This window comes from Saccopteryx leptura, chromosome 1, assembly GCF_036850995.1.
Source record: "Saccopteryx leptura isolate mSacLep1 chromosome 1, mSacLep1_pri_phased_curated, whole genome shotgun sequence".
Taxonomy (NCBI): domain Eukaryota; kingdom Metazoa; phylum Chordata; class Mammalia; order Chiroptera; family Emballonuridae; genus Saccopteryx; species Saccopteryx leptura.
The window spans coordinates 220,901,808-220,914,597 of record NC_089503.1 but is presented as its reverse complement, the minus strand read 5'-3'; the positions used below and the strand labels follow the sequence as shown (position 1 = coordinate 220,914,597).

The 12,790-nt window shown below is 36.6% G+C and overlaps 1 protein-coding gene across 2 annotated transcripts in view; it reads right to left on the bottom strand.

Moving 5' to 3' along the window:
* MND1 (meiotic nuclear divisions 1) overlaps positions 1-12,790 on the bottom strand; it is a 67,571-nt gene that overhangs the window by 47,111 nt on the left and 7,670 nt on the right. The window contains exons 2-5 of one of the 2 annotated variants that reach the window (XM_066360922.1): positions 11,344-11,452; positions 8,445-8,510; positions 5,743-5,800; positions 2,379-2,527 (exon numbers count right to left, since the gene is read on the bottom strand). In XM_066360922.1, coding sequence (XP_066217019.1) covers positions 2,379-2,527; positions 5,743-5,800; positions 8,445-8,468 — 231 coding nt within the window. In that variant the 5' untranslated portion in view covers positions 8,469-8,510; positions 11,344-11,452. The remainder of the gene's footprint in view (positions 1-2,378; positions 2,528-5,742; positions 5,801-8,444; positions 8,511-11,343; positions 11,453-12,790) is intronic. The other variant, XM_066360921.1, reaches the window with a different exon arrangement.

Sequence of the window (12,790 nt, the reverse complement as noted above, 5' to 3'; positions counted from 1 at the left end):
CAATTTTTTTTTCAATTCAATTTTTTAAAAGGCAAAAAGATCTGTACAGATACTTCATCAATGAAGATACATGGATGACAAACACAGGCGAGGATGCTCAACATTATCAGTCACTAGGGAAACAAATGAAAACCACCAGATATCACTATCTATTTACTAGAATGGATATCACACCAAGTATGAGGGACTGGAAGTTTCATACATTGCTAGTGGGAATATAAAACAGCACACACTATGAAAAACACTTTGGCAATCTCTTAAAAAGTTAAACATATGCCTACCATATGATCCAGCTATGCCATTCTGAGATTATTTACCCATTAGATATGAAAACAAACATGCATAAAAAGACTTGCAAATGAATATTCATAGCAGCTTTATTTCTAATAACCCCAAACTAAAACAAAAACCCAAATTTCCATCAATAGGTAAATAGATTGTTGCATATCCATACACAAAATACCACTCAGCAATAAAAACAAATAATACATAATGCAACATGGATACATCTTAAAATAATTATGCTGAGTAAAAGAAGCCAGGAAAAAGAGTACATACTGTATGATTCCATTTATAGAAAATTCTAGGAAACAGAAACTAGCACATAGTGAGAGAGCCAATAAGTAGTTGCCTGGGGAGGAGCCAGGGGAAGCAGTTCGGGGAAGAGCAGTTTTTGTGTGTCAATTATTCCTCAGTAAAGTTATTTTTAAAAGCTAATTGAAAAGATAAGACTTATACATGAGAAAAGTTAAAGAAGAGAAGATCTGTGGTATGCATCCGCAAGCTCTGGGAGCTCAAGGGTTCTGAGGAGAGATGTTTAGAATCGGCTAAGTAGAAAGGAAGGACAAAGGAATCTGCAAAGACGACAAGCAGAACAGAAACCCAGGAATGCAGGGAAACAAAGTAAAGCCTAGAAGTAAATTAGCCTGCAAAAAGTTCTTAATTGCATAACTTTAAACATTTTCTAATTGATTGATTGATTTTAGAGAGCAAGGAAGGGACAGAGGCAGAGAGCAAGCAAGAGCGAGAGAAGCATCGATTTTCTGTTCCGTTTATTTATGAACACAGTGGTGATTCTTGAATGTGTCCTGACTGGGGATTGAACCCACAACCTTGGCATGTCGGGATGACGTTCTAACCAAATGGGCTATCCAGCCAAGGGCCTTCAATTGCACAAATTGTTTAAAAAATTGCTGAATGATGAATACGCATGTCGTTTCCTCACAGGAAAAGTATTCAGCAGCATGTTTAAGAGATAAAAGATGGGCAAAGGATCTAAATAGACAAGTCTCTAAGAAAGATACACAAATGGTGAGTAAACATATGAGAAGATGTTCAATATCCTTAGTCATCAGGACAATGGGAATCAAAACAATAATGAGATACTTCATAACCACCAAGATGGCTAAAATGAAAAAGTCAGGTAATGATAAGTTTTGGTGAGGAAGTGGTGAAATTGGAACCTTCCTACTCTGTAAGTAGGAATGCAGAAGAGTGTAGCTGCTTTAGAAGACAGCCTGAAAGTTCTTCAAACAATTAAACATGTTATTAAATGACTCAGCAATTCCCAAGAGAATGAAAGCCTATGTCTATGCAAAACCTAATACAAGATGGAAACTGTATTAGGTAGGAAGAAGGGGGTAGTTTTAGGGCACGCTCTGTACCTTCCCATCAATTTTTCTGTTAACCTAAAAGGAACTAAAATACTAGGAAATAATATCATGGCATGGGGGAAGATGAAAGTTAAAACATTCTAAGGTCCGTATATTGTTTGGGAGAAAGAGATGTTGATTATCTTTTGACTTTCAGCCAAATAACCCGTGAAAAGTTTAACGGTAACCACTAAATGAAAAGATTAAGTAAAACAAAGTTCTAACAAAGAAAATCTTTTTTTAAATTTAAATTTTTTTTTTATTTTTCTGAAGTGAGAAACAGGGAGGCAGAGAGACAGACTCCTTCCTGCATGTGCCCAACCAGGATCCACCCAACATGCCCACCAGGGGGCGATGCTCTGCCCAGCTGGGGTGTTGTGCTGTTGCATCCAGAGCCATTCTAGCACCTGAGGCAGAGGCCATGGAGCCATCCTCAGCTCCTGGGGCCAACTTTGCTCCAGTGGAGCCTTGACTGTGGGAGGGGAAGAGAGAGAGAGAGAGAGAGAAAGAGAGAGAGAGAGAGAAAGGAGAGAGGGAAGGGTGGAGAAGCAGATGGGCGCTTTTCCTGTGTACCAGGCCGGGAATCAAACCCAGGACTTCCACACACCAGGTCTACGCTCTACCACTGACTAGCTGGCCAGGGCTATTTTTTTCGGAAATACAAGTTGGACCTCATTAGTCACCGGCCAGGGCTGTAAATCTATTATTTTTAACATGGTAGCTTACCTGAGATTCCAGAACCTCCAACTTACGTTTCCTCGCATGAAGCGCTTTACTTGGAAAAGCCCAGTAATAATTAGATGTTCCAATCCTCTCACAGTCAACCATACCATCATCAACTAAGCTTTGAAGAACTTCTTTTACTGACATAGCAGCTAGAAGAAATCATTTTTAAAAATATACCATTAAATAAAATTAAAAAGCCAATAACTGGGGAAAAACAACAAAATTATAGATCAAGAGTTAATAAATAAATAAGGTGCTTTTAAAAATAGTAACAAAAAAGCTAAATACTCGAATGGAAAAACAAAAATATACCAATAGGCGCCTACAAAATATGCATGGTGAATAAACAAGAAAAATGTTCAACACCATTAATAATTGAAGAAATGTAACATAAAGTAATATAATAAAATATGGTTTTTTGACTACCAAATTAAAAACACTAAACATATACGAAAGGATTCAGGAAAATGGGTTGAAAACACTGCAGCATGTATCTAAAACTTTAGATTTATGCATGGCTTTTATGTAGAAATTCCACTTTTATAAATTCAGCCAAAGAAAATAATGACGTCTACATAAGGATGTTTGTCAAAGCACTGTTTTCAACAGTAAAAAGTTGAAATCAGTCCAATAATTGGGCTTTTAAAAGTATTTTATTGTGATGGAATACTATGTAATCATTACATTTTTTATAGAATATTTAATGGCATGGTAAATATACATTCAAATGTATTATATAGAAAGTATTATATCAAAAAATAGAGTTAAAAGACTATATACTAATGTAGCAGTGGTTATCTTTGAATAACAGGTGAAGAGTAGATTTTTATTTTCTTCTTTTGGCTCATTTTCTTTTTTTTTTTTTTGAACAATAAACATGGATTGCCTTTTTTGCTGCTAAGAAAACTAAAGTAAAACTATTATGAAAAAATAATAAAGAATGGTTAGGGGTAAGTTTAAAAATCAGAAAAGTTTTTTAAAATGGCATATAAAAATACAAAGTCATATTTATAAATGTTGAAATTCATGATGAACAATTCTTACTATTAAATAAAACTGCCAAGAAATAATCCATATTGTAATGTCTACTTTCATTTTTCCTAGAGCAGATCCCTAAATATAATGAAATATATTAAAAAACTGAAGATTTAATAAATAAAATTGACACCAAATATGGAAAACATTCAACCTCACTTACAAGGTACAAACTGAAATGAAATGTCAAAGAATTCTAAAAGTAAACAGTTCTGAGAAATGAATGTGAGTTTAATTTGGGTAGCCTTTCCTGAGGTAATCTGAGAATAGATGTAAAAAGCCGAAGACTACACAAGTCTCTATTTTCTACTCTATTTCCTTCTGAAGTAATATGAGATGTGGAAAAAAATTTATGAGGGGGAGAGGCAGGGTTGAACGGGCAGAGCACAGAGGACTTTTAGGACAGTGAAACTACTCTATATAATACCATAATGATGGATCTGTGTCACTGTATGTTTGTCCAAACCCATGGAATGTACACCACCAAGAGTGAACCCCAATGTAAACTGTGGACTTTGGGTGATTATGATGTCAATACATGTTCATCAAATGTAACCAAAGTACCACTGGTTAGAGATGCTGATAAGCATGTTGCCCCTAAGCATGTTGGGGGCAGAAGGCAGGAAGTATATGAGAAATCTCTGTATCTTCCTGTCAATTTTTCTGTGAACCTAAAACTGCTCTAAAAAACACCTATGGATAGCATGTTAATTACACATTAATTTTAGCAGAAAAATTTGGGAACAAACTAGATATCGGTTGTTGAACAACAACTGGTAATGAACTAAGCAAATTATGGCACAGTAGATAGAGAATTGAACATGGAGATACAGACGTTGTACATAATCTTTTAAAGCACATGACATAAGTAAATCTGGGTGATCTAATGTTATATAAAAATATAAGAACATTGCCCTGGCTGGTTGGCTCAGCGGTAGAGCGTCGGCCTAGCGTGCGGAGGACCCGGGTTCGATTCCCGGCCAGGGCACACAGGAGAAGCGCCCATTTGCTTCTCCACCCCTCCGCCGCGCCTTCCTCTCTGTCTCTCTCTTCCCCTCCCGCAGCCAAGGCTCCATTGGAGCAAAAAAATGGCCCGGGCACTGGGGATGGCTCTCTGGCCTCTGCCTCAGGTGCTAGAGTGGCTCTGGTCGCAACATGGCGACACCCAGGATGGGCAGACCATCGCCCCCTGGTGGGCAGAGCAACGCCCCATGGTGGGCGTGCCGGGTGGATCCCGGTCGGGCGCATGCGGGAGTCTGTCTGACTGTCTCTCCCTGTTTCCAGCTTCAGAAAAATGAAAAAAAAAAAAAAAATATATATATATATATATATATATATGAACACAAAACTATATATATAACACAGTTCCTTCTTAGAGAAATGGACAGATACATACATACAAAGACAGCCAGACCCTGGCATATGAAATCAAAATACATCAAAATGTTAACAGTGGTGGTCTCAAAATAAAGGGTTGATGAACAAATTTTATTTTCATTATAGTCTTTATAATTTCCAAATCTGTTAAAATAAGCATATAGTTTATATAATCAAAAAGTAAGGTTTTAAAAAATATGTATCTTATATAGGGGTTTAACAGTGATACCTCAAAGATAACCCCCAGAACCTGTGAATGTGACTTTATTTGGACAAAGCATCTGTACAGATGTAATTAAGGGTCTCAAGAAGAAATCATCCTGGATTTTGGATGGGTTCCAAATCCAATGACATGTGTCCTTGTAAGAGACAAAAGGGAAGGCCACATGCAGACAGAGGCAGAGATTAGAGCGATGTGTCTATAAGCCAAGCACTGCTGGCAGTCACCAGAAGCTAGGAGAGACACAGGAAATGGATTCTCTCTCAGAGCCTCCAGAAGGCTCTTCTTGATTTTTGACTTCTGGTCTCCATAACTTTGAAAGAATAAATTCCTATTGTGTTAAGCTACCGAGTTTATGGTAATTTGCTGCTACAGAAGGCTAATACAGCTACAGAAAATCAAAACACCATGTAAAGAGAGAAAGTTAATTTAACAAATATTAAAGTATATATGAACAATTTTTACTTCTTTTGAAATACATTATACCCATACATAGATAAATGTGTATATTTATGTGCACACATACACGTGTGTCGATTTGTACATGGGCAAGAACGCATATTCCATTTTAATCTTCCTAGAGTAGATACTCCAAACACAGGAGTCATGGCCGTGGCCCAAAGACATCATTTTTATAAACATTCATCTCTAGAAATTTGTTTCCATACAGTGAAAGACTAGCAGAAAAGACTGATATTTCCCTAAATATCCCAGCACATCTTTGATACTTACTAATTCCTTTCTCTTTGGGAGCAATCTTCTCCATGTCTTTTAGCTGAAATACATCTTTCTGTTAAAAAAAATGTTTTAAGTAATGAAAAACATGTTTTTATTTTCTACTATATATTTATACAATAGTTACCATACTTATGTTCATAAAATATTATACTATGCCTGGAAATCAGCAGTGCACTAGAATTTTGGAGCTGGAAGAAACTGCGATTATTTTATTCAATACCTTCAATAGAAGTTCAAGTGGATAGGTTTCACATAAAAATGCCATTCTGAAGTAACTGGAGAACACCTTCCCACTGAAGTACAAAACTAGTTAAGATGAATCATTTGTTAATATGACATAATCCAGCTTTTCTGACACTGATTTTAAGAAAACACAAATAGTACTTTGCTTAGCATATATCATACATTATAAATTTATCAGTTCTAACTAAAAGCAGAACAGACAACTGTCAAGGCATGTTTACATTTGGTTTCATGAAAGAGCCACACTTATACAAAAGGAAAATTATATAATTCATTACTGCCTATCAATCATTCATCTATACATGCTGCATGTCCACCAAAGCAAAACATTATGAGAAAAAGCTCTACATGTAGAAGATTTAATCTTACGGTTGGAAAACTTATATAACCAAAGTGAAATATTTAAGATGGAAATACTTAGTAATCAGAAGAGAATTATTGTGAATATTGTTATGGGAATCTGGAATCTATTTCTTCCAAAATAAACTTGAAAAGGCAACTTCAATAGGATGAAAATTAGATTTCATAAAAATTTAAAACTGCTCATCCAAGGGTATATCAAGAATTGAAAAGACAAATACTGACTAGAAGACAATATTCACAAAAAACATACCTGACAAAAGACTAGAACCTAGGTATATATCCCCCCCAAAGGCAAATTAATGGATGGATAAATGAATGGACAGATGACTATATATGTGATAAAGCAAATGGAGTAGAGTAAAATGTCCATGTAAAATGCTTTCATTTTTCATAATAAAATGTTGGAAAAGTAACTTTATCTCACTACACTTAAGATTTAGTAAATTAAGGAAACTACTAAAGTCATTGGTCTTAGGGTATGAAACCAATTTTTGCACATCTGGGGATAAACTGTTTAAAGATAATACTTTAGGGTCTCAGAATACATGCGATGAATTACTGACTTTAGGCCTGTAATGCAATAAAAAAACCAATTAATTGAACCTATCTGGAAATACTTCAGCTTCCCTGAAATAAGGACATGGACTCACTGAGACACCTGCCTATATGTGGTCATCAGGGAAGAGCGCAGACACACTGGCTGGCCCAGTGGGGTTGCAGTATAAATAAATGAGCTTGCCAAGAACCCCAGAACTAAAACGTGGTCATTTAAGTGTACAGAGAAAATGGTCTCAAGTATATGTTAGTTCTACCCAGCATTAAACAGAGATAATAAAGGAGAGATGAACACTGTGGTTCTATCCCTTAAAAAAGAACAAAACAAAACCTGTATGTAAGATACCACTAGATAACTTAATTAAGCACTTATGACTGGGGCATTATAATGTTTTACAAAGATTATCTCATTTAATTCTTATACTAACACTGTGGCCTGGGTAAAATTATATATTATCATCCACCTTATTAGATGAGGAGGATGAAACTTAGGTCAAATAACTTCCTAAAGTCACAAAGCTATTAGGTGAAACACACTTCAGGTACAAGCTCTCTATCACTGAACTACACTGCTCTCATGTTCTTACATAGAACAGGCACAGACTTCTTTTCCTAGTACCTTAGCAACTTCAAATATATATGTTATATATTTTCATGAATGAATATATTTATATATAGGAACATGTGAACTGAAATCAATCAATCAATCAATCAATACAATTACCATCATGCAGTGTATAATAACATTTTGGTCAACATCCCATAAAGTTACAATGGAGCTGAAAAATTCCTACCACCTACAGACACTGTAGCTAGTTATCCTTCTAGTGCAACATACGTATCAATATTATTCACGTGTCTGGGGAGATATTGGTATAAACAAACCTACTGTGCTGCCAGGTGTATAAAAGTAAAGCACAATTATGTCTAATATATAATACTCGATAATGACAATAAATGACTGGTACTAGTTTATGTATTTACTATACTGTACATTTTGCCATTAATTAATTAATTTTATTGATTGATTTTAGAGAGGGAGAGAGAGAAAACTGAGGGGAAGGGGGAGGAAGCATCAATTCCCATATGTGCCTTGACCAGGAAAGCCCAGGGTTTCAAACCGATGACCTCAGAGTTCTAGGTCAACACTTTATCCACTGCACCACCACAGGTCAGGCTGATCTCAGGGTTAAAAAGGCTAAAATCAAATCAGCTACACCAAGAGACTAGCATGTAGGAGGCATTCAGTAGATGTGAACTATTCTCATTATTATTTTGGGGCTTAAAGAAGACACAATCAAATATATGCTTCAGAAGATAGTTCTGAGGCCATGTGTAGAACAGACTGAGCGCTGGGGTATGGTTCTTTCAGACCCCCAAGCTCACAAGCACCAAAGATTTGGGGAATTTTATACATTCGTTAGGAAATTGGTAAGTACTGATCTCTAATAAAAAAGGTATAGTTAACACTAGATGACGTATACACAAGAAAAATATTATGCAAAATATTAAAAATCTTAGGAAAAATGACTTACCGTCTCAAAAAAAATTTCCATCATGCGGACTCTCTTTTCCTCTGCGCTCAGTCCTTTTTTCTTTGACTAAAGCACAAAGATTAAAAAATAAACACTGCATTTCTTTTAAACACTGCATTTTAAAATAACTTGGTTTAAGCCATTATCAGAAATTTTTATGCATGATCATAGTGATACCAACAGGTTTGACAACGCTCAGAGCCGGCTTAAAGACTGACTTTTAACTATTCCACTACTTTAGCCCACGCCTTGTGGGAGGTGTTGCCAGTATAATAGAAACCGTGATTGAGACAGAGACTGGCATTGTGCAGAAATTCATTATTTATCAAATGATCCATCAACAAGTCACTGTACTGACCTTCAAAAGACTTAGAAATCTCTTTCCAAAAAAAAGATATAACTTCTTTATTTATTTATTCATTCATTTCAGAGAGGAGAGGGAGAGACAGAGAGACAGAGAGAGAGAAGGGGGGAGGAGCTGGAAGCATCAACTCCCATATGTGCCTTGACCAGGCAAGCCCAGGGTTTTGAACCGGCGACCTCAGCATTTCCAGGTCGACGCTTTATCCACTGCGCCACCACAGGTCAGGCCAATATAACTTCTTATAACTGATGAACAGGTACATGCACAAATTGTTATCCAGAACAGAATGAATTACTACCCAGATCAGAATGACTTAATTCCACGCTGGGGAGGGAGGAGAGTTTGCTAGGAAAGTTAAAGATGAGAAGAATTTTGGTGAATAAAGAAATGGTGAGATGGGACTATATCAAACTAAAAAGCTTTTGCACAGCTAAAGACAACAAGAACAGAATAAAAAGACAAACTACACAATGGGAGAACATATTTGACAATACGTCTGATAAGGGGTTAATAACCAAAATTTATAAAGAACTTGTAAAACTTAATACCAGGAAGACAAACAATCCAATCCAAAAATGGGCAAAAGAAATGAATAGACACTTCTCCAAAGAGGACATACAGATGGCCAACAGGCATATGAAAAAATGTTCAACATCACTAATCATTAGAGAAATGCAAATTAAAACCACAATGAGATATCACCTCACACCAGTCAGAATGGCACTCATCAACAAAACAACACAGAATAAGTGCTGGCGAGGATGTGGAGAAAAGGGAACCCTCCTACACTGCTGGTAGGAATGCAGACTGGTGCAGCCACTGTGGAAAACAGTATGGAGATTCCTCAAAAAATTAAAAATCGAACTGCCTTTTTAAATTTATTTTTAATTTTTTTTTAAATAAATTTTTATTAATGTTAATGGGATGACAGTAATAAATCAGGGTACATATATTCAAAGAAAACATGTCTAGGTTATTTTGTCATTAAATTATGTTGCATACCCCTTGCCCATAGTCAGATTGTCCTCCGTCACCCTCTATCTAGTTCTCTGTGCCCCTCCCCCTCCCCCTCTCTCCCTCCCTCCCTCCTATGTCCTCCCTCCCCCCACCCCTGGTAACCACCACACTCTTGTCCATGTCTCTCAGTCTCGTTTTTATGTTCCACCAATGTATGGAATCATGTAGTTCTTGTTTTTTTCTGATTTACTTATTTCACTCCGTATAATGTTATCAAGATCCCACCATTTTGCTGTAAATGATCTGATGTCATCGTTTCTTATGGCTGAGTAGTATTCCATAGTGTATATGTGCCACATCTTCTTTATCCAGTCTTCTATTGAAGGGCTTTTTGGTTGTTTCCATGTCTTGGCCACTGTGAACAGTGCTGCAATGAACATGGGGCTACATGTGTCTTTACGTAACAATGTTTCTGAGGTTTTGGGGTATATACCCAGTAGAGGGATTGCTGGGTCATAAGGTAGTTCTATTTGCAGTTTTTTGAGGAACCACCATACTTTCCTCCATAATGGTTGTACTACTTTACAGTCCCACAAACAGTGGATGAGAGTTCCCTTTTCTCCGCAGCCTCTCCAACATTTGCTATTACCCGTCTTGTTGATAATAGCTAATCTAACAGGGGTGAGGTGGTATCTCATTGTAGTTTTGATTTGCATTTCTCTAATAACTAATGAAGCTGAGCATCTTTTCATATATCTGTTGGCCATTTGTATCTCTTCCTGGGAGAAGTGTCTCGAACTGCCTTTTGACCCAGCTATCCCACTGTTAGGAATATACCCCAAGAACACCATAGCACTGTATGAAAAGAAGAAATGCACCCCCATGTTTATGGCAGCATTGTTCACAATAGCAAAGATCTGGAAACAGCCCAAGTGTTCGTCAGAGGACGAGTGGATAAAAAAGCTTTGGTACATATATACTATGGAATACTACTCAGCCATAAGAAATGATGACATCGGATCATTTACAATAACATGGATGGACCTTGATAACATTATACGGAGTGAAATAAGTAAATCAGAAAAAAACTAAGAACTATATGAATCCATACATAGATGGGACATAAAAATGAGACTCAGAGACATGAACAAGAATGTGATGGCAATGGGGGTGGGGGGAGGGGGGATGGGGCGAGGAAAGAGAGAGGGGTTGGGGGAGGGGAGGGGCACAAAGAAAACCAGATAGAAGGTGACAGAAGACAATTTGACTTTGGGGGAGGGGTATACAGCACAATCAAATGTCAAAATAATCTGGAGATGTTTTCTCTCAACATATGTACCCTGATTTATCAATGTCACTGCATTAAATTTAATAAATAAATTAAAAAAAAAAAAGAAATGGTGAGAAAGGTGTCTTGAGCAGACCACACACAGGTACAATGTTATGGAAGGACATGGAATGCTCCAGAAAGACTCAATGATTATTGCACGGTGCATGTAGAGAGAGTGGCAAGTGAGATGAGAACGGTAGAGATCAGATGATGGAAGGCTGACTGTCCAGCCAAAGAGAGGTGCTCACTTATCTTTCCAGCAGATTGAAAATCTTCAGAACAGAAGTGACTTCAGAGAAATGGTGCCGTGAGGAGCGCTCCCGATACCTCTCCCCAAAATTTCAACAAGTTCTTCAACTAGAGACAGAAAAAAACGACCCCAGGAGCGTACAAGTAAAAGCTCCACCAAGAATACAATAAAATTAAATTTAAACTCTGACAACAAAAACAAAAAAGGGGAGAGGATGAAGATTAACAGTAGCAAAGGATGATGGAGTGCAGAAGCACTCATAAGATAGTGTACTACAATGAACATGGTAGGTACCCTTTCCATTACCTAATGGTAACCACCCCTGAAATAACCACCACGGAGCACATGACTTAAAAAAGAAAGTGACAGAGGAAAGAAATATGGATTACAACCAAACAAAAACAAATGATAGAAAAACAAAAGAGAGGAATCAAACAAGATACAAAATTAACAGAAAGCAATATATAAAATGGCAATAGGAAACTCTCAAGTGTCAATAATTACACTAAATGTACATGGATTGAACTCACCAATAAAAAGACACAGAGTAGCAGAATGGATTAAAAAAGAAAATCCAACTGTATGCTGCCTATAAGAAACACATCTAAGCAACAAGGATAAAAGCAAATTCAAAGTGAAAGGCTGGAAAACAATACTCCAAGCAAATAACATCCAAAAAAAAGCAGGTGTAGCAATATTCATATCTAACAATGCTGACTATAAGACAGCAAAAGTAATCAGAGACAAAAATGGTCATTTCATAATGATTAAGGGGACACTGAATCAAGAAGACATAACACAACACTTCTTAATATTATATATATGCACCAAACCAAGGAGCACTAAAATATATGACAGCTACTGACTGACCTAAAAACAAAAACTGACAAAAATACAATCATACTTGGAGATCTCAATATACCGCTGACAGCTCTAGATCGTTCAACCAAACATAAAATCAATAAAGAAATATTGGCCTTAAACAAAACACTAGAGCAATTAGATATGATAGACATGTACAGGACATTTCATCCCAAAGTGCCAGAGTATACATTTTTCTCTAGTGTACATGGAACATTCTCAGGAATTGACCATATGCTGGGCCACAAAATTAACATCAGCAAATTCAGAAAAACTGAAATTGAACCAAGCATATTTTCTGATCATAAAGCCTTGAAACTAGAATTCAGCTGCGAAAAAGAGAGGAAAAAACCCCACAAAAATGTGGAAACTAAACAACATACTTTTAAAAAATGAGTGGGTCAAAGAAGAAAGAAGTGCAGAGATCAAAAGATACATACAGACAAATGAAAATAACAATACGACATATCAGAATCTCTGGGATGTAGCAAAAGCAGTAATAAGAGCAAAGTTCATATCACTTCAGGCCTATATGAACAAACAAGAGAGAGCCCAAGTAAACCACTTAACTTCACATCTTAAGG